General features: G+C 44.6%; 1 protein-coding gene across 1 annotated transcript; it reads left to right on the plus strand.

The window, feature by feature from the left end:
* The first annotated feature begins 17727 nt into the window (after nt 1-17727).
* On the plus strand, nt 17728-22853 carry LOC136490592 (ultraviolet-B receptor UVR8-like). Its single transcript, XM_066486795.1, has 11 exons — nt 17728-18174; nt 18317-18650; nt 18845-18926; nt 19315-19470; nt 20544-20717; nt 21088-21159; nt 21696-21767; nt 21940-22058; nt 22177-22262; nt 22342-22394; nt 22536-22853. Exons 1-11 carry the CDS (start codon nt 18087-18089, stop codon nt 22626-22628), a joined length of 1329 nt encoding a protein of 442 aa, XP_066342892.1. The 5' UTR covers nt 17728-18086; the 3' UTR covers nt 22629-22853.
* Nucleotides 22854-22859: the final 6 nt, after the last annotated feature.

Consider the following 22859-nt stretch of genomic DNA (forward strand, 5'->3'; position numbering starts at 1 on the left):
TCTTGTGTCCACCCAAGTGATTACCAGATAAAGATTAACATGAGATTTGATCTTGTCAAGTAGCAACATGAGACCAAGACTGATAGACATCCTGAGACATGGGAAGGTTGGAGACAAAATAAACAAGATTCAAGGGACAGAGCCAAGACACTGACTAAGGATTCAGTTGATAAGGCAACGACATGGTCTGTGAGAAAAAGGTTCCAAAGCGAGGTAGATAGCGATTAGCGTTGCACCAGATCATTAGTAGAAGAAGGAGCAATGAGGTCTAACAAGGATTTTTGAGCAAGGTCCTCCCACATAGGAGCGGGACAACCACAAAACACGCGAGCAAATAAGGGGGGCTAAGCTTGGGTCAAAAATCAAGCAAAGGCATGGATAAAAGTCTTCATAGCACAACGTTCAATGGCTAGCAACCACGTGTACAGGCTTAGGCTCCTAAGAGAGAACTTAATTGAAAATGACAACCATGAGATTACCAAAACTTGGACGTGGTTCTAGGATAGCGCTCCTCAACACTCGTATGCTTACCGAGGACAAAAGGGATGATAACTATGGCACTAATTAGATAACAAGCATACATACCCACCACTTGGCTAAACTAGAGGACATTATAGGTTAAGCATGTAACCACAATTATTTCTAGCAAGACTAAGCACACACTTTTCTCAAGCACTTCCTATTCAAGAAACATGGAACAAGGCATTCTTGTTTAACTCCGCACAAGGAAGATAGTGCAATACATCGATCACAAGTTACTTAGTACTTTAAACAAAGGAAGGGAAGCATATTTATGCACAAGCACAATCATGATGCCTGCTCGTCCTATTCGTCCTCATGAAATTGCCAGCCTAAGGTGGCAATCACGTTCTATGTCGGTGGCATGACACGTACTCTCTCGATATATAGCTAGTCGTCAGCTATATTCCATCTACGCATTCATGGTTAGCGTACCTGCAGGCAAATTCATTGCAGCCCATCCCCACAAGAGATAAATAAGCGCACAATGAAAACAGTAAACTAAGATACCCCCCATATACACATCCCCAGATATGTATACTTTGGTATCCATAGCTACTCGGCAGATATACCCACAATTAAGTACCTTCATATATACATGTGTGTAACATGTAAATATTCCAGTAACCACAGCTAACTCTCCCCTAGACCGACAGTTGGACGGTCATACTCTCACAACTCACACTTACCTGAGCGTAGAGGCAATTGATCCATACTAGTACCATTCAAGCGAATGGCATCCATACAATAGCACGCCGTATGGACGACGAAAGTAAAAATTTCAATAAAGTACATCCCCCAAAGTTAGTACTTAGATAGCCACCTAATAGTCCTTAACTGGGCATAAAGAAAGATGTCGCTAGCATAGTTTTGTAAATAAGTTTTGACAAATTCACCTGTAGCTAAAGTTTTAGTTAAAATAGACCTTTTAAAACCAAAACTTAGCTTTTAAAACTATGTACCTGACAGTATTATGCTTAATCTCGCTCTGATACCAGCTGTGACAGAATCGCCTAATTTATACAAGATCAAGTACAGTTGTCCTCGCTAACACGTTGACACACCCATACTTTCACTCATATAAACCCAGTAGTCCGCCGAGTGTCCCGAAAGACCTCGGTAAATTAACATCACAACCAAGATCGCGTGATTAAGCAAATACACATCACATACATCGGGTTGCAGCGGAAATAATATTACAAAGGGGTTAACAAATAATAGTACAAGTTTGGGTTTCAAAACTGCTTAGTGAAAACAACATAGCTTTCAAATGATTACATTAATATAAGTTCCAAATATATTGCTAGCATAGTGACATCATCCGACAAAAGCATATAGATGAGAAGTAAGTATAGAATCACCGAGCCCACCGGTGGTTAGCCACCATCATCAATAGGTCGAGAACATCACCTGCAACAAGGTGGAATAAACCCTGAGTACTCGAATGTACTCAGCCAGACTTACCTGTCTTAAACCAAAATAAAGCGACACCAAGGATTATGCAAGGCTTTCTTTAGTGGGCTAGCTGACTTGTTTCCGAAAAGCATAAGCTATCATGAAGAAACCATTTTAAGTACTTTGCATCATCTTTATTATGACCTATCCATCTAGGTAAACACCTGTACTATAGCAATCACTTGATTAACCAATAACATCCAGTTACCAATTTAGATTTAGCATATCCCATACCATCCAGATAACCATCATTGTTCTATAATAATTACTACGATGCAGTAACTCGAGTCAAGTGCTCACTATCCAGGAGCGATGGTGATTCGAATCGATTCCTAACCAGCTGGTGATTTATTCCTTACACAAACCTCACTCACCCGCTAAAGTGAGATATTGATCACCGAGTCAACTTTCCAGGAATCTCGAGTTTGCTAGGAACCACATGTACCCGGGGGCCGACCAACTGCACTTTGGTCTTATCATCTCACCCCCGTGTCCTACCACACCTGCTCCGGCACAGTGCGCTGCGGGCAATCTACTCGGCCCAAAAAATCTCCCAGCTTCGCGGTCGGAAGGTACTTTATCCGGCCAGCTAAATGTAAGGCATGCGTTCAACATGACTCGAGGCCCAACAACGAACGGTCCTTAATCGACACAGACGGAAACTAACAGCACCCCAGAACCCTGTCTGGTTGCCTCCAACTTTTCCGTCCGGTCTCCAATTATCCATCACACATGGTTAATTCCAGGATATCATTCTTTCCATAGCTAAATTCTTCCAGTAACCACCTATAAATATAGGTGACCAGATATCACCGATTGCTACCGGTCTAAGCAAGGGTAAGCAGTTATTCAATCCTGACCTAACAGGGTAACAAGGTAGTAAGGTAGTCAAGGATAGTAATAAATGCATCAACGGTTTCAATCAACTCCTACAACTTAATGCAACAATATAGATAAACTCATATATATAGAAAGAATTGCTTTTATAAAGTAGGAGACTTAGAATGCTCCGGGGCCTGCCTAGGATCTGACACAAGTCAGTTCAGTTAGCTTGCACCATCCTGGTGACATCTCAGATCCTAGCACTCGCTTAGTCCTTCCATCTTCGGGACAGATCCATCAAACACCGTCTTCAGGTTTGGCTCCAACATCACGTCCTTCGCGTGGTTCATCTAGCGTACCTAGATGAGATGCAATATGTAAGTGCATAAATATGAAGAATAGTACCATAAGACACATCACAAAATAGCAAGCAAGACAAGCATAGTTTACACTAACACACTTAAGTACTTTGCGATGCTTAACTTAAACATCACACAATCTATCATGCTAAGATGGCAAAGAAGACGACAACACCAATCATGACACAAGTTTCCCAAGATCTCAAGTGCTCTAACTCAGTCATCATTCAAGGCATACGTCACACTTAACAATATACAAGCAAGCACTATAATTGGAATCTGCCAATTTCTGGATATGCAAACAGCTGCTACAAGATTTAGCTATAACTGGAGTTACACAAATCCAAATGACTTGAAAGAAGACATTATGGAAAGCTTATGAAATTTTCTACAATTCATCTTTAATCATCTTAGCATCATTCTCAAGTTAACTAAGTCAAATATATCCATTTACAGAAACTGGTCCACAATTGACAGAAAACAGCCATTTCTGAAACCCAACTTTAAACAGCTGTAACTCTTAAACTACTTGGCCAAATGACACCAAATTTTAATAGAATCTAGATACATGAATTATCTACAACTTTTGTATAAACAAGTTTCACAACAAAGCACATTATCATGAAGAACTTTGCTAAGTTCCTAGATCTATCCGTAAACCACATCGGCAAGAAAATAATTATTAACTTATGTTGCAAATACATAATTGGGCAAAACCAACTTTACCAACATTTCACACATGACTAAAGAACACCAGAAAACCTAGTGTCCATGACCAAATAAATTCTTTTAATGCATTTCTTAATTTATTTTAGATAACAAGGTGACTTAATGAACATATACCAAAAGTGCACAATAACTTCTACAAAAATTACAGTGGCTCACATATCCTCTCAATAGTCTACTGTACAAATTTCACTCCATTTGGATATGTATAGCAACCTCTATGAAAAAGACAAGTTGCTAAAGCAAGAAATCATATGAGAGCAAGATAAACCAATAACTCACTCATACTTCATCCAATACTCATGAAATTTTTACCACACATCAACTATCACATGAGTAGCATGCCACAAAGATTTCACTTCATTTGGAGCCCTAGATCTACAGTTATGAAAAATAACAAATTCAACTAGCATTACAACCTTACTGCATAAATCTATTTTTACCGCAAAATATTTAAACTAAAACATGCTATATTATAGATCCACTGCATAGACAATTTCACAAGGATTCCAAAAAGTCCTCATTTACTATTTTACGAATTTTCTACGGTTTACTATGAATTTCCAAAGTTCCTGCAAAATAATTACAACCCAGTCCTTACGGCACTATTCACATGAGTCTATGACATTGCAGCTAGGCCCTTGACTTTCGTCGAATTGTCGCGCGAGGTCCCTGATGTGAATTTGGAGCAGAGGATCACCGGGGAATCGCTGCTCCGGCCGGAGGAGGCCATGCCGTCGGTGGCTGAGGGGCGGGGGAGCACCAACGGGTCCACGCGCACCCTAAGGCTGCCGCGGATGTCCTGGAGACGGGCCGTGGTGCCCTGGCCATGCATGCCGGCGGCATGCAGCGGTGGCGGCGGCGGTCCTCCGGTGGCGACGGCGATACGGCGACCGATGGCTTGGGCGAGCGTGCGCGCGAGGTGCAGCACGACGAGGCAAAGGCGGTGGTGCACGTGGCTACGACCGTGGGGGCTTGGAGCGGCGAGGACGCGGCGGCGGTGAGCTCGGCCCACCGGCCATGGCGGACGCGCGTCCCGGCACGGAGCAGAGCGAGGAAGAGCAAGTGAGGGAGAGTGCTGGGGAGTGGGGAGCTCGGCGTCCAGCTCTATACCACGCAGGGGAGGCAGGGCACGTGGCAGAGGAGGCAGGGCACGCGGCAAGGAAGCTCGGCAATGGTGGCCACGTCCATGGACACGCGATGTCCTTTGGGGCATTCTACCGAGCACGTGGCGGGCGACGGTATGACCGACGTGGGGAGCCAATTTGGGCCGCTTCCGGGCTGAATCAGACCTTGGGCCAAAAACGAAGTTTGTTCACCTCGGACTGCTCTACATTTCTTATTTAAGGAGCCAAGTCATTAGAGCTCTGGATCAGTGGGTAATTAGGCTCCAAGTTAATAGTGTCAACGCATTGACGGCGATGAACAAAAGCCCCAAATTGAGGGTCAAAACGAAGTCCAACAAGTGCCATCTTTATACATGCTCATCTCCATCATGTACACTCCAACTTTTATCTTTGGACCAAGTTGAGTTGCTTAATGAATTTCGGAGAACGCGAGACGTCAATGCCGATGTCGATGAATTTCTAGACTTAGAATATTTCTAAGTGCTAAAATCAGCAGAAAAATTGATCTTGTGACCTCGATTTGACTTACTTCCAAGATGATCTAGCTCTTAGTCCAAAAACAAAGTTTGTTCTACATGATATGGACTACAACTTTGATTTAAGGTCCAACCTCAAAACTAGTATAGAACCTACTGTTCTACTTTGACCAAAGTAGGATCACGATGAAGCTTAAATCATCCTTTTTGATCCATTGGAGCATTTTCTTGGCATTTGCCCAACATGAACCTTTCATGACTTTTGTTGTAGAGTTCATCTAGAGTCATTTTGGCAAGGTCGCAAGGTTTGGTTGACATCTCTTGTTCTCATTCACTTAATAGTGCAATTCAAGCACTTAGAAAAATCATTCCAACAAGGATATAACTTATCATTTCATGTGACTTTTTTATTCCAAACTTCATGAAACTTTTCGAGTTTCCAATATAGATGGGTATTGATGTGAGATACATGAAGATATCCCAATCACACCACCCAAGCATATATCTTGAAAAGGGGTCTATAGGCGAGCAAAGGTGCAATATCCAAGTTTAGGTTGGGGCTCGTTTCTATAGGTTTGACCTTGACATCTTCATCATCACTTAATATACCCTGTTTTAGCTCAAACCCATTGCTTAATTGGTGGCAAACACCTAGGGTGTTACAGCCCTCCCCCCTTAAAAGAATCGCGTCCCGAGATTCAGGACGAAAGACTTTAATGGAAGAGAGACATGCTACCAATTTCTAATATCAGCCAGAGCTTTAGGCTACATAGCTTCAAGCATAAGAGAGGCTAAGTTGGTCATGACACTTTCTGATACTTGTCCTTTGTAGTAAGTTTTGTCTGAAGAATTTCCTTCGTTGGCCTTCATGAAGTATTGTTACTTTGGGAGGAATCCAAGATAGCAATGTCCTACGTACTTCGTTCTTAATGTACGAAGAGCGATACAAATGTAGAATAAATACTTGTAGCATCTACTTCCCTAGTAGATATAGCACAGACCTTATGGACTTTGCACTAGACCGCAGTCGGTTAACGGATATTCCTTGCAACGGTGCTATATTTGCTCCCAAGGTTTGAAAAGCAGTTCTCTATTAAAGTGGCTTGAGCACAACTTCTCGTAAAGGATGTGATCATAGATGGGTAAACGTCCTTTGAGGGTATGAGAAGCTAGTTAACCAATATCCAAACTGGTTGTAGCGGTGCAATCACTCAAATGTCAACTGATGGAAAGCTACATAATGTTCCATGTGCGCAGTGCTCTTTCTTTGATAACAATATTGTATGGTCTAAGTCTGATGAGTGAGTGGTAAACATAGTAGCTGACTCTATCGGCTCAACATTCTCGATGATCATTCCTTAGAGAGCCTTTGGATCCTAGTTACAACAGTGATTCTAGGTGGAATCTGATGCAACCTCTTGGGTAAAAACACATATATGGTACCAAAGGCATGTCAACATTGGAGAACCATTGACGTAGAAGGATGTTAGCGAGGCTTGGAGGACAACACAAGTTGCAAGTAATCACAAAACTAGGGACTAGTTCACTACCAAGCAGGTTGAGTACAATTTGCCTTCGTGGTGTAGTTGCATAGCAAGTTGGGTTGACTTGCATCGTAGCAAAACCAACTTTCTTACTACATTTGCCGTCGAGGCTTCCATTCTAAGGCCAATCAATATCTCAAAACCCATAATCTAAAAATCTGCGGTTTGACACCCTTCCAATCTATTTTTGACTTGCAACGGCACAAGTTGACTTGTAGAACATCTTGACTGCTCAACCATTATTGATACGAGAGGACAAAGAATTTACTCTTATGACCCTGGCGAAACTGAATCCCGCAGCCACCAAGAATATGGGTGTCATCGCTGCGGGGTTGGGGTTTTAGACGGAAGAAGTAACGAAAGAGAGAAAGAGAAGGAGAAATTCCAAGAAAAGTTTCACAAAGATGAACAAAAATAGAAAGATGAAGGACAGCATTGGGAGTAAGATGGTTCAAGCTAATCTCAAAATAACTGAGAAATCGATGAAGAAAAGCAGAGGTAGGAAGGCAGAGTCCAGCATGGATAAAGGAGACAAAAAGAACAATCTCACCAGGGACTAGAGTTGGGACCCGATGCTAGCCTGGAGCTCTCCATTCAACAATGTCCTTGTCCTAGATTAGGCAATCACTAACAAGCTCGCGCAACTGATCCTCAGTTGTAGTTGGAGCCAGCCAGATCTTCTGAGCAGCCCTCATGGCCATGAATTCTTGATTTTCAATAACAGAAAGCGATGCCTCCTCGTCTACAAAGGTTGCCTAGGACTTGCTCACTGTTTTCTTCCTACCCATATACTAGCAAAAGCAATAAAAACTAAGCAAAGATGAGGCTTAGACGGCGGTGACAATGGCGACGGTGGAGTTTTGAAGACTAGGGTTTTAGGGCAAAAGCAGGGCAGCAAAGAAAAAGAAGAAACAAGTCCTTTAAATAGATTTTTATAGCAATACAAACACATCCCACTAGGCCCATTTAAACATGGAATGAGAACGCAATGGTCCATTTCCCAACACAACTAACACAGCTGAAATGGCGGACGACACACTTCTACACAAGGGTATAGTTCAACGGGCAGATTTCAGACTTATCCAATGCCGCTGTGAGATTAGTCTACCTCTAATCTCTATCACAAGACTCCCTCCAGCTACGACAAGATATACAAGAACTACAAGATACGCCCGAGGGCTGCTCTACTTCAGAAACTATCATATTCATGACTACGGAGATTTTAGACCACACAATAAAATGCTCGATGAATCAAAACAGCACACCAGGAGGGTATTTATAGACCAAAGAGCGGTGCACATGGACTGGGAGCACCAACGGAACAAACCTAACAAAGGACACAGTGAAAAGACAGAATTCAATGAAAGAGGATTCAGGCGTGAAGGAAAAGTACTTAAGGACGGGCATATTCGAAAGGATATACCAACACTGTATAACTCATGAACAAACAGCATTTACACTCAACCACCACCATACAACTACATTTGACAACAGCAGACTACCAGAGAATATGCCAAGACCCTGCATCCGAGTTCTTTCGGAAAGAACCCGGATAAATGCTCGGGGGCTGCAATAGGAGAGGTTTTCAGTTCTTTGAACAACTAAGATTCAAGACCATTCAACTTTTTATTCCAAATAACAAGAGGCTTGGGGGCTACACTTAGTGAGTGCACTTTTTTCAAAAAAAAGCACACATCACTCAGAAGACTTCTTCAAGACAGTAGTTTTCAAACAACATAAGATTCAAGACCCTCTAATTTTTTGTTCCAAATAGCAAGAGGCTCAAGGGCTACACTTAGTGAGTGCACTTTTTTCTTCGAAAAAGTGCACATCACAAAGAAGACTTCTTCAAAACAAACCACTTCAAGGACTCATGATAAAAAGAACCCGGACCAAGCTATATCTGAGTTCTTTTTGATAAAAAACCCGGGTATATGCTCGGGAGCCCTTCGACAAAGAATCAGAATAATTTCAAGGTAAGACCCTTCAGCTCCTTGTTCTAAATAGCAAGAGGCTCGGGGGCTACACCCAGATGGATGTACTTTTTCTTCAAAAAAGCACATACCACTCGAAGATCCCAAGAAGCGCTACATGGTTTCACTCAAGAAAGTACTCGGACGACGCTTGTTCCTGCTCGGCAAGACCTAAAGGAACAATATGAGGCTTCCAGAGCTCAACCATGAAGTGCTCGGGGGCTTATCGATACGGGACCCATGGGATACCCACAAGGAAGGGAGAAGATCTAGTCTAACTAGGACTTCTTTCCCTATAATCTTAGTAGTAGTATCATTCTGTAATCCTACTAGGAACCTCATTGTAAACTGATTAGGACTCTAGCCTCCTGACTATATAAAGGAGGGCAGAGTTCCTGGAGAGAGGAGAACACATAACGCAACACAACACTTTACAATCAATCCAACGCAAAGGCTAACGCCGACTGGACATAGGACTATTACTCGATTACGATCAAGGGTCCAAACCAGGATAAATTGACTGTCTCTTACGTTAACCGCCGAGTTCTGCATACGCTGAAGCCCGAACAAATTGCCCTAGGTACCCCCATGGCAAGCTATCAGTGGTGAAACATCGACAGAAGTCTCCTAAGTCTGTGCATCAGATTCGTTAGTTCCTTAGTCTAGCTGGCTACTATCGGCATTTCATCCCTGATTTCTCCAAGATAGCTCAACCCATGACCAAGCCGCTCTAGAAAAAAGCTAAGTTTGATTGGAGCCCAGCTTGTGAAGGAGCTTTTCAATCTCTGAAGACTTTTTTGACCACTACTCCTGTATTGACCCAACCAGATATTAATAGTCCCTTTGATGTATACTGTGATGCCTCGAAGACAGGGTTGGGGTGTGTGCTTATGCAAGATGGGCGTGTGACAGCTTATGCTTCGCGCCAACTGAAGAAGCATGAGGTGAACTACCCCACTCATGACTTAGAGCTGGCTGTTGTTGTCTACGCTCTGAAGATTTGGAGGCATTATCTGTTGGGCAACAAAGTGCATATCTTTATAGACCATAAGAGCCTCAAGTACATTTTCACTCAGTCTGAGCTGAACATGAGGCAAAAGAGATTGTTAGAGTTGATAAAAGATTATAATTTAGAAGTCCATTATCACCTAGGAAAGGCCAATGTTGTAGTAGATGCTTTGAGCCGTAAGTCACATCCGGTTGAGGAAATACCTTTGTCTCTCAACCACACAGAGGTGTTAGCTCATATTGCATTGACCTCAGAATTGCTAGAGAAGATTATTCGGGAGCAGAAGGGAGACCCCGAAGAGATTCCTCACATCAGGAAGTTGATGGCTGAAGGACGTGGCACTCATTTCAGTGTTGATGAACATGGAGTGGTGAGATATAAGGATAGGCCGGTGGTTCCATCCAATGAAGAGCTAAAAAGAAAGATTTTGAATGAAGCCCATCATTCAAAGCTATCTATCCACCCGGCAACAACAAGATGTACCATGATCTACGCAAATTGTACTGGTGGTCCTACATGAAGCAAGACATCACCCAGTTTGTTGCGGAGTGTGACACTTGTGGTAGAGTTAAGGCAGATCATTTGCATGCTCCTAGATATCTACAGCCCTTGCCCATTCCTGTTTGGAAATGGGAGGATATTTCTATAGATTTCATTGTGGGTTTACCCCGCACATCCACAGGCTACGATTCTATCTGGGTCATTGTGGACCGTCTCACCAAGTCTGCTCACTTTATCCTAGTGGACACTAGATACACTACTAAGAAGTATGCTGGAATATATTTCGATTAGATTGTGACCCATCATGGAGTTCCTCTTACTATCGTCTCTGATAGAGGATCAGTTTTTGTCTCTTGCTTCTAGGAGCAACTCCAGGGATGTCTGGGTACTCATCTTCTTAGAAGCTCAGCATACCACCCACAAACTGATGGGCAAACTAAAGGGTGAACTAGGTGTTTGAGGATATGTTGAGGGCTTATACCATTTCTTTTTCTGAGAAGTGGGATAAGTGTTTGAAGCTAGCTGAATTTTCATATAATAACAGCTACCAGGAGAGCATCTGCATGGCACCATTTGAAGCTTTATATGGGCAGAAGTGTAGAACATCACTAAACTAGGTTGAAGAAGGAGACCGTGGGTACTTCAGGCCTGATTTCATAAAAGAGGCTCAAGAGAAAGTAAGTATTATTCATGGCCACTTGAAGGCAGCTCAGAGCCGACAAAAGGCTTATGCAGACAAGCGAAGAAGACCTTTGGAGTTTGTAGCTAGGGATTATGTGTATCTCAAAGTATCTCCTATGAGAGGGGTGCACCGGTTTGGTGTCCATGGCAAGCTAGCTCCTTGGTATATGGGTCCATACAAGGTGTTACAGCCATGTGGCCCCGTTGCTTATCGTCTCTAGCTTCCTGAAATCCTATCGGCGGTTCATAACGTGTTTCATGTCTCACAATTGAAGAAATGTCTACGAGTTCCTAAAGAAGCGATGGAAATTGAAGGACTTCCGCTCTGACCTGATCTATCTTATGTTGAGCATCTTGTGAAAGTCTTAGATGAGAAAGAAAGAGTAACCAAGAATAGTGTGATAAAATTTTACAAGGTGCAATGGCAAAATTATTTAGAAGATGAAGCCACTTGGGAATAGGAGAGCTACCTAGTAAAGCATTACCCCCACCTCCTCTCTGGTTCTGATAGTTAGTTGTTGCGTCAAAATGTATTCTCCATCTCTTTCTCACACTAGGCACATGAAATCTTGGGTCAAGATTTTGTTTTAGGGAGGTAGATTTGTAACACCCTCGGTGTTACATTGCACTGTTTTGCTAAAACATCGCATGCGCATTATGGTTATGTGCATATGTGTAAAGCATGAGTTATAAAGCAATGTTCAGTCCTTGAAACATTTATACGAAACATGAAACAAAGGTTACGTTTCGCGTCACATAATATTGCTGAGTATTCTAATCGAATTGTCGTCAAACAAAAATGTTATAAAGCGTTTTGCGAACGGCGATAAACATGTGCGGTCGAGGACATGGATAACTAACTAGTACATCCCGTAGGTCGAAATGGGGGTTCGACGCAAAATCGTTCGGAGTGACGTTGTTTCGCGTAGGTTTACAAAGGGGTCGACGAAGCCACCTTTGGCGATATTTATAGAGCGATTGGCTTAGGAAGTGGTACGATATCTTGACTCCGATTGATAGCCCAATGTACCCTCTTGTGCATCGAATAGTTGGTTCAGCTTTTGGAGCATCATGTACAAATTTTCTAGCTGCTTTAAAAAGCATGCACGACACATGGCTTAGCTCTGGGCGCGGTCACCACTTGGCCTAGCTTGCCAGCGCACTGCCGCGTCGGCCACGTCCACTGTCGCGCCGGTCGCGTTCCACTACCATGCCGATGCATGCACTTGGCCTTTGCGCTATGCACCTTGGCCGTCTGCCTCCGCTGCTGCTCGCTCGCCGCTGCGGCTGTCTCGCCCTACGTGCCGAGGCGCATGCCATGTCTTTATGCCACCATGAATGCGACGCGAGCAGGCCTTGTGCTGCTACCTTGGTTGCTTGCTGCCCTCGCTAGCGTGTGGGTCATCTCGCCGGCTGACGCGCTACGCCCAGGACATCTGCCAAGCTCTGCTGCGCCGTGTCCTATCCTATTTTGGCCAGAGGTGCACCGGGTCACACGCTACACGCCACCAATGGCCAAGCCCGACACTGCTCCGTTGACCCCCCTTGGCTGCTCGCGTGCTGGACGACAGCCTGCTCCGCCATCCCTTCCACGTCACATCGCACTGTCCCCTTTTGTCTGGCGCTGCCCGCTGCGTCGTCATGCCGAGTCTCATCGGCTTGCAGCCGTGGCCGCACAGACAGTAGCCTGGGGCATGTCCCGCTGTCCCCCATCATGGACGTGTTGGCTTGTTGCGTTGACAGCCGCAGCTGGTCTGAGCCAAGCCACGCTAGGACTCCCCTACCTCCGCTGTCTCCATGGCCGCCAAGGCGGCCTCTTCAAATTCGCCATGGCAGCAGTGTCTTGTTTCAAATTGAGCACGCCTTCGACTCAGCATCTAGCAAAACTGTCGGCAAGGTAGCCATTTCAAGCACCTAGCAACAATTTAGTGCACCATCAGCATCATTGTACCCTCCTAAGCATCTCGCACACCTCAGCCTTAGCTTATAGCAGGCCAGCCACCACCGTCGTGGCCGTGCCATCACTGGGCGCTGTCGCCTCGTCGGTGCGCACGTGGCCAACTCAACTTGGGCCTTCTCCGGCCAAACTATCACCTCTAGGGCCTCCATGAGTAGTACCTCGAGCTCGCTGGCTATTGGGTTTGCTTCGTTTTTGTTGTGGCTCATGGGAACGTATCCGCCATTGCAGGTCCGAGCTCACCGCCGGGGAGGGAATCCGAGACGACGCCCCCATTCACCGTACCGCTTCCAGACATCGTGCGTTGCCGTGGAGGTACTCATCAGCCCCTTAGCTAGGCCTGGGAGGTTCGGGGGGCGCCGGCGTGGTCGCTCGGTGCCCGTGGTGTCGCGCCAGCGCGCGTGGCTGCCGGGGACTTCGCCGCAGGGAAGAATGAGAAAGGGGAGAGTGCAGCTATAAAACCATGGACTGGTGAAATAGTGTCCTAAAGCTCGCTGCAAATTCATAGTAGTTTGGGGGTGTCCGTGCATTTCTGCCATCGCGGGCGGGCCTTCCCCCGTCGCTGGCCATTGGCCGGCTGGGCCGTGCCCCGCGTGGGCCGTGTTGAGGCCTGCTGGCACGCGTGGGTGGGAAAACGGCGTGGGCCGAGCCAGCGCGAGTTGGGCCCAGGAGTTGAATTCGGTTTTCTAATTCTAGTAAATAAGAATTGTTTATTTATTTTAGTTATGGATTGAACTTTGATAAATCATAGTAAATTACGTAGTTGTCCAAAAATAGTGAGACTAGTTTGTTAGGTTCGCAAAAATACCATCTACTTGTTAGAACAGTTAGAATGCAATTAGCTGTGGCGAGTATTGGATCATAAATTCAAAACTAGGGTACTAATATTAGGTAAATTAATACTTGTAGGAATATTTGTGGGTAATTGGTGATAGCTATGGTCATAAAAATTTTACAGTAGACTTGTTAGGTTATTAGGTACTTGCTATAAATTTTATAGCCGTAGAATGGGATGTTAAATAAAATAGCTATTACTCTTGTTTTATCGTATCTCGATTAAATCAGTATTAGGAGTAGCAATATCTGTAGTTGCTATAAGAATGTAGGTTGTGTTTCATACTTGTTAGTAGTGACGGTACGTAGCTTAGCCTTTAGTAGGTAGATCCCACTTAGTAGCTTAATAGATATACTTTTGGGTTAAGAATTGTTGTTGTCATATTGTTAAATATTGCATCATCATTTCATGTAGATCACGAACTGGTAGACTTCGTGCCCGTCGGCGAGCCGAAGTACGACGAGATGATCGAGGAGTACGAGGAGGAGATCTTTGCATAGGAGGAAGCCCAGGAGCCTGTTGGTGCTGACCCTGCTGACCCGGCACCTATCCAAGACAAGCCCTGGCACATAACCCCTATTTTTAATAATCACTGAATATATATATGATGTGCATTTACGTTACAGACATGTTATGGAAACTACATGCATAAATATATTTACCTATGTGTCCTCCTAGTACAGGTCGAGTAGCTACTATGCTCAGGATATCGGTAGCGTGAGTAACCTGCCATTACTCGCACATAGGTGATAAAATATGATCACTCATAATAAAATGATGAAAAGGTAAATGGTGACCGGGTAGGAATATGGTTTGGGTATTGGTGGGTGTAAAGGGTTATGTCCTGCGGCCAACAGGGCATAGCTCGGTTACACTTTTTCCCTGTCTGTGTCGATTAAGGACCGGTCGTTGCATATAACTCTAGGCAAGTCATAGATTATTGTCCCGAGCGCATACTTGGGTATGGGCGTAGGGAAGGCTTGCTGCTCTCTTGTCGCGGATCCAGCTCTTTCTGGATCGACTGATTGGAGGCGAGGATGGTGGAGGTCTTTGCGCCACACGGAGTCCGGGACTCAGGATGTGAGGGCTTGGAGTCCAAGTTTGGACGGGGACCTAGACACCCAGGACAGGAGAGTGGTGGGTTAGTCCTGCTTGTGCCTAGGGTACAAGCAGGGCGTGTGTTTTCGGGGCACCTAGCTAGGCACATTGATTCACGAATCGCCGGGAAATGCGGTACGACTTGTCTGCGGTTTAGCACTGTAGTAAGAACTGAAAATGGAAAAGGAGGAGAAACAGAATTGATTGTTCAACCCTTGCTTGAAAGTAGAACAGGTGCTAATATAGACTGGCTAGATGAAACTTAATACGGCTGATAATAATAATATATAAATAAGGACTCACTATTAGTATTGCTTTCTGTTAAAGAAAACCAGCAAACCATAAAGCCTATCATATTCCTTGGAGTCAAAAAATTATTCCCACTAGTCGGGTAAGTCTTGCGAGTACATTGTGTACTCAGGGTTTATTTACCCCTGTTGCAGGTAATGCTTGAAGAGTACCTTTATGTGGAGGATCCTTCTGGTGGGCTCAGACGAAATCCTCGCCCTTACCGCTAGATGTTATTTTTAAATTCCGCTGTTTATCATTCCGCACTCTGGTATTTAGTATTGTAATAATGTACTTTTTAAAGAAACTCAGATGTATGAAATGGACTTGTATTGTAACTCGTTCTCATTATTGGATTCTTGGGAAAAATGTGGATCTTTCGGGTTCTCCCTCGGGGTGTGCCCGACGGACACCGCTCGCTGTAGCTCGCTTTCGGGGTGCTTAGTGTCTGGTGGAAGACGAGCGCCTCTATAAGTACGCTATCTCAGGCGGTTCTGCCACAAGCGGGGCGAGGTAGTTGAGGTGAGTGGCTGAGATCGCTCGCTACAGGTGCCGGTTCACAAACAGAGCACCAACGACATGTCCTCAACGTGTTCTAGCGAAGTTCGGTTATTTTTTACGTGAGCATCGTAACTCTAATGTAACCACGACCCGCACCACGTCCTAGTGTACACCTAACTGCAACCGCTCGTGCGAAAACATAGATGTAGTGCTTAACCATTTTTGTTGGAAATCGATCGCCAAAATGTCATTGTCTACTATCGTTTCATACTTAAAAGAATTCAAGGTTTTGGTTTGAACTAACATCTACTAGCGCTTTTGGTTGAATTTTTAAACGGTCATGACTTTACCAAACTTCATCAACAATCATTTCACGGCATAGCACACACTTTATACCAAACAATAGAACCAAAACATCAGGCCATTATTTTAGTATTTTGCATTTTAAAAATCGCCAAAAAGTGTTCCTTTAACACAATTGCAAAATTTTACCGATTCAACGAAAATGACTAATTTTAATTTCTGATTTGATTTTTGAGCTGGCAAAAAACCCTAGTCAACAACATTTGTTTTCTAAAACCCAAGTTGCGTTTTCATCTACTTGACTTATACTTCAATTTTTATTAAAATCCCAAACACACGTTCTATATTATTATTGCTTTATAAAAAATCATTTTTTAAGTCAAACTATTAACTTATCCATATAACTAGGGATTATGTTTTTCATTATCGCATTTGATTAAACTAACTCACTATACTTATAGATCTATTTCTCAGGTCATAATCTTATTGCTTAGTGAGCTCGTAACACCCGAGGTGTTACAACTTGCGCCACCAAGCTCACGCTCTACGCGAGCAATAGCCCCTGCAGACGGTGAAAACGGAGTGGCCTCGCAGTGTCCGCCCCCGGAGCTAAAGCCATGGATGGAGACGAAGCTGACATGCTTCTATCCAGGTGCGGGAAGTGGGAGACGGTTGGCGAGTGGGGCCCACCTGACAATGAGAGGAGCTGTGGGACCTGAGTGTCGTAGAGGGAGAGAGAGGAGCAGGGCCAGGGTAAAAAAGACTTTTGAATTCTATGTTAAAACTTCTTTCGTCTAATAAATTTATAAGTGTCATTTTAAATGTGATATTTGGACGAGTAGCCGTCCACGGTAAAAATATAAATTTTCCTCAAACCCCTGGTCCTGCAACCGAAAAACGATGTGATTTGGGCCCTGTTTAGTTCCACTTCATTTTGCCAAATTTTTCAAGATTCTCCGTCACATCGAATCTTTGGACGCATGCATGAAGTATTAAATATAAATAAAAAATAAAACTAATTACACAGTTTAGACGAAATCGGGACGAATCTTTTAAGCCTAATTAGACTATAATTAGACACTAATTACTAAATAACAACGAAAAACGCTACTGTTGTATTTTGCCAAAAAAAAAATTTGCATCTAACGAGCCGTTTTCTCCGGAAAACGAAAACGGCCGGAGCCCCGGAGAGAGGACAGACGCGACGAGACGAGCCGAATTAAAAACTCAGATAAGTTGGCGAAGGCGACGTTGCGCGCTTCTGGTCTCTTCGCTCCGGGAGCAAAACGAGTGGCCCTCCAGGCTTCCTCCTCCCCGCCTCCAAAAACGCCCCGCGCCCCTCTCGTCACCCGTCCAATGACAACGGGCCCCGCGGAGACACGGCCCCGCAAGTCAGCGGTGCACCATGGGCGGGCCGCCGCGACCGAGCACGGGTGCTATTGGATTGGAAGACGGCCAGACGGGGCCGTCAGTCGTCGTCGTCGTCGTCCACCTCTCCCGCTCCTCCTTAATGACGCGCTAATCAGCGTGCTTAACCCACTGGCTCGGGCGAGCGGCAGTGCTTTGCTAGCGCACACCGGCGCAGGGCGCGGGCGGCATTAGCTAGCGTGCGTCTCGTCACATGGGGGTGGGGGTGGGCCGGTGGGGCTTGTACCCTAGCCATTAATATGGCAGGTCGCCCATCCCATCGCGGCCATCGCGTCCGTCGGTCTCCTGTCTCCGCTCCCCCCGCTTAAAATCCCGCGTCCCGGTCGTCGCGCACCCCACTCCGCCTCCGCTCCCCGCTCGCCGTTGCGATTGTTGGATTGGCGGCCGCCAGCAGCGCTCTCCCGTTCCCGTTCCTCGCGGTGTTTGGTGGTGGTCGCTAGTCTGGACTGAACTTGACGCCGCGGCCCGCCGCCCGGTCGGAGAGATGGACTCGGTCATGGCCGCCCCCGACTCGCCGCCGCAGACTGTCGTGCTCGTCTCCGCCGGCGCCAGCCACTCCGTCGCGCTCCTCAGTAAGCCAGGCCGCCTGCCTAGACAACGCATGCCGTCGAGCACGCACGATTGTCACTTCTTGTTGCTTGCGCTTTTCGCTGACAAGTGGCCGGCCCTGCCTTTTCTTTTCTTTTGTTTTGTGTCTGGTTGTCTGCTTGCCAGCGGGCAATGTCCTGTGCTCGTGGGGTAGGGGCGAGGACGGGCAGCTCGGCCACGGCGACGCGGAGGACCGGCTCGTGCCCACCGTGCTCAGCGGCTTCGACGCGCCCGGGATCACGTCGGTCATCTGCGGCGCCGACCACACCACCGCCTACTCCGAGGACGAGCTTCAGGTCTACAGCTGGGGCTGGGGAGACTTCGGGAGGCTGGGCCATGGCAACTCCAGCGACGTCTTCATGCCCCAGCCGGTCAAGGCGCTGCAGGGGCTCAAGATCAAGCAGATTGCCTGCGGGGACAGCCATTGTCTTGCCGTTACCATGGCCGGAGAAGTGCAGAGGTGAGCGGGCTACTCACAGTTATAATTGCCGAGCATGTTATAACTTGTTGGGAGTATATACTGAGCCTATTCATGAAAAAAATATTTGGTAAACACTGCTATCAAGTTTTACATCATTGTATTCTGTTGCTCTATTTGAGTTCTGTGCATAGCTTTTCTATTATCTGATCCCTATTCCTTCATGCGTGCCGTAGTTGGGGCCGTAACCAAAACGGACAGCTGGGTCTTGGAACCACCGAAGACTCGCTGCTTCCACAAAAGATTCAGGCTTTTGAGGTAACAAAGAGGATAACGAAATCTTCATACAGAGTGATCTGGATCATGCTAGGAAAGTCTTAGGACTACCATTTTTAACTTGGACACTTGTTCAATGCAACATGCTATGCGTAGAACATGTGTAAAATACTAAAATTGTAAATCACGACTATTGAGTTGAAGTGTTGGATTGGTATCTAATAACTACTTATGATTTGGTTCACAACAATATATTACCTAAACTACTATAATCATGAGATGCACCATTTATGTGCTGTCATTATGTTCCTCAGTAATGGTGATGTGAACATTGGCTCTCATCCAACCTTGTTCCTTCTGGAGCAGAACTGTCACTATTTGTCAATGTCCTATGCACTGCACTTTAGTGCTAATGGTCCTATGTTTGTAGGGTGTTTGTGTGAAAATGATTGCTGCTGGCGCCGAACATACTGCTGCAGTAACTGAAGATGGTGACCTCTATGGATGGGGTTGGGGTCGATATGGAAACTTAGGTCTTGGTGACCGTTATGATCGTTTGCTTCCTGAAAAAGTATCTTCTGTGGAGGTAAATTATCTAATTTTGCTTAGCCTGTTTTTCCAGGTTTAAAATCAACAGATCCAAGCAACTGAAAGTCTACTAACACCTACAGCACTTGATACTGCATGAAAACTGATCACATGTTACAAAATCTAAATGCACTCCTTATTCCTTACTTGATCTCTGAGACTGTCAGCCGGGCATATGTTTAGCTGTGACTTACTGCTGTGGCATGTTTTTCATTAGTAAGAAGTAGAGTGAAATACAAGCCTTAAAAGTTAAAACGGTAATCACCTGATTACCGAGTTAAGGGCACACATCAGTGTTTACAGCGGTTTAAATTACACAACACATTTGTGACCTTTCCGAAAAAGACCCTAGCGCTGAGCCACAATCAGGTGTACTCATAAGAGAACCATCAGCGACCTGAGCTGTTTGAAACCAGCCATTAGCCAAACATTCATTTCGTCGATGATCAGTTGCGTTAGTTCCGCAGGCGAGGCGCTTGAGACGTCAAACGTCCTCATGTTCCTTTCTTTCCACCCAACAAGGAAAAGCAGGGAATCGAAACCATGCTGGATGTTGTCATCTTGAAACATCCCTTAATTAAAAAGTGTTGGGGGGTCAATATTTTTGCCCTGATAGAAACCATCAAATGCATAAAATTCTTTCAGCTAATTGCAGAACTCTCTGTTCTTCTCTAAACATTATGCCGGTGATTTTCTTGAAATCAGCATGGAGTGCATCCATTTTACCTTTTCTAGTCCTGACAAAGTAAAGCACAAGCACTGGTCTGCCATCATCGAAGCACAGATCAGATGTCTGCCATCATCCAAGCACACATCAGAGTTTATATATTTAATTTATTGTTCAGTTGTAGGTGAAAAGGGAGTTCCTTACTCTAATAATTAATAATAAGTTAACAGTAATCAGTTTTCCATGCAGCTTTATTTTACTCCTGCTTTAAATAAGTTAACGGAACTGTCACTAAGATATGGACATTTTGGTCCTCTTCCCATAGATAGTTATTTTTTTCCTGTTATTTCTGTTTGTTCTCTTGTTCCAGGTTTCTGTAATTCTTATATTTTGTCCTTCTGTAGGGTGAGAAGATGGTGCTTGTGGCATGTGGATGGCGCCATACAATTACTGTGTCTGACTCTGGTAATCTGTACACTTATGGTTGGAGCAAATATGGTCAACTGGGACATGGTGATTTTGAAGATCATTTAGTTCCACATAAACTAGAAGCTTTGAAAGATAGCACTATATCCCAGGTAATACCTTCTAGAAACATTCCGTGACATGGTTTCATGAAGGATTAATACAATCAAGAACTTCATTTTCACTTTACTGGGATTTAGAAAGACGATGGTTCCATACTTCCATGCACAGGTTGACATAGACACACCTTATACTGATGGTTTGAAAAATCTACTTTTTACATATTGGTATATATAGTCAAGTTTACATTAAAAGTTGAGGAAACTCCCAAACAAATGGGAATATATCTTATGCTACTTAGCCGAGAGCCCCAGACAAAATGTCCCTGTCGGAATAAATTAGCATGTCCTCAAGTCTTTATTACTATTTGACTATTTGAGCTCTGGAATAGAAGGTTTACATACACAAGTTCTGCTGATTTAGATTTCAGGAGGTTGGAGGCATACGATGGCACTTACATCAGAGGGAAAGCTTTACGGATGGGGATGGAACAAGGTCGTTATCATCTTTGTGCCTCTACTTGCTTTGCTACCCAATTATTGGTGTCTGATTCAAACTGCACATGCAAAATTCTATCGTGTACTTTTTATCGATGGATAAAAAAGGCAAACATTGAGCAATGAATCTCTTGTTTGGATAAGAACACTTTTTTTTGTGTGCACATGTATAGTTGCTTAGGCATGGTGAAACTCGGCATGATGATTGAGAAGTTTCTTTACACAACAGAAACAAGATGGACTTTTTCCTTGGTCACCTTGGGAAATTGAGTTCAGACAAAGACTGTTCTTGTTTCTATGAACATGATTGCTTACTTGCAAAATCACCATTCTTCTCCAGAAGAGGGACACATCTTGTCTATACATGTGCTTACTTTGGGCACAACTTAAAACTATGTACAATCTAGGCACATGGTGACTTTCATGCAGAGCTTTGCTTGCGTTCCATCTCTATTGTGTTCTATTTTCACTTGCCCATGTGGGTTTTTTTTACCATTTTTTACACTGAATGTTTCTCCTATTTTGAGCCTGCAGTTTGGACAAGTTGGAGTCGGCAACAATGATGATCACTGCTCCCCAGTACAAGTTCATTTTCCAGAGGATCAGGTATGGTGTGTTTGTGGAGGGCTAGCGCATAATACTGACTTTTTCCTCTAACAAACGATCCTTGTACTACATGAGCCAAAAAGTTATAGCCCCAAAAATGATGATCACAGTTTGTTAATTGATTCATTTAAATGATAATTGCCAACTTTGCTTATTACTGTGGTTACCGCAGAAAATTTCCCAAGTTGCATGCGGATGGAGGCATACACTTGCCCTTTCCGAGAAGAAAAATGTTTTCTCCTGGGGAAGGGGTACTAGCGGACAGCTCGGCAATGGTGAAATAGTTGACAGGTGGTTGTTATCTAGTGCACGAGCTCAATGTCTTCTCCCTTGTAAAACACTTGTTTATGCTAGTCTGCTATTTATACTCTTCTGATCTGACAACTTATCGACTTGTATCATCCTGAAGGAATACACCTGTGCTGATTGATGCCTTAAGCCCTGACGGTTCTGGCTGCAAGAAGTTGGTGTCATCAACGGCAGCCCCATTCGCAGGTCTGTTTCATTGAACTCTAGTAGCAGCAGGTGCTCTTGCAAGACAGGCAATTGACTGAAATGTCTCTATTTTTTGCAGCCAAAGTTTGGGTATCGCCATCAGAAAGATATGCCATAGTTCCTGACGAAAATGTGAGTTCAGTTCACCACACGTTTAATTTGAAGCAAATTGCTTAAACTGCAGCATTAGTTACACACAAGAAAAGATTTTTTTTACAGCACCCACATATCCATCTGGTTATTGTTGCTGAATTTTCTTGTGTTCATCTGCAGGTCCCTAAAGCAGGCGAAGGCACAGCACGAGGCAACGGCGCTGACGCGAATGTACCAGAGAACGACGTAAAGAGAATGCGCGTGCAGTCGTAGTTCTTCACTTCTACCATCCACTCCACCGACCTCCCTTAACCCTACTAGTAGTACTATGAAGACCGGGTGCCCCATCAGTAGCACTGCCTCGCGTCGCAGCGATGTTGTGTGATGTGATTCACCTGTTAGAGGCCGCCCAGTCGACCTGCACTTGCTGTGCTGTTAAGATGTGTCCTGGATCTTTGACATTGCATGGAGGGCACAATAAGTGCTTCATTCTCATTTCTTCTC

Source organism: Miscanthus floridulus, chromosome 11, assembly GCF_019320115.1.
Source record: "Miscanthus floridulus cultivar M001 chromosome 11, ASM1932011v1, whole genome shotgun sequence".
Taxonomy (NCBI): Eukaryota; Viridiplantae; Streptophyta; class Magnoliopsida; order Poales; family Poaceae; genus Miscanthus; species Miscanthus floridulus.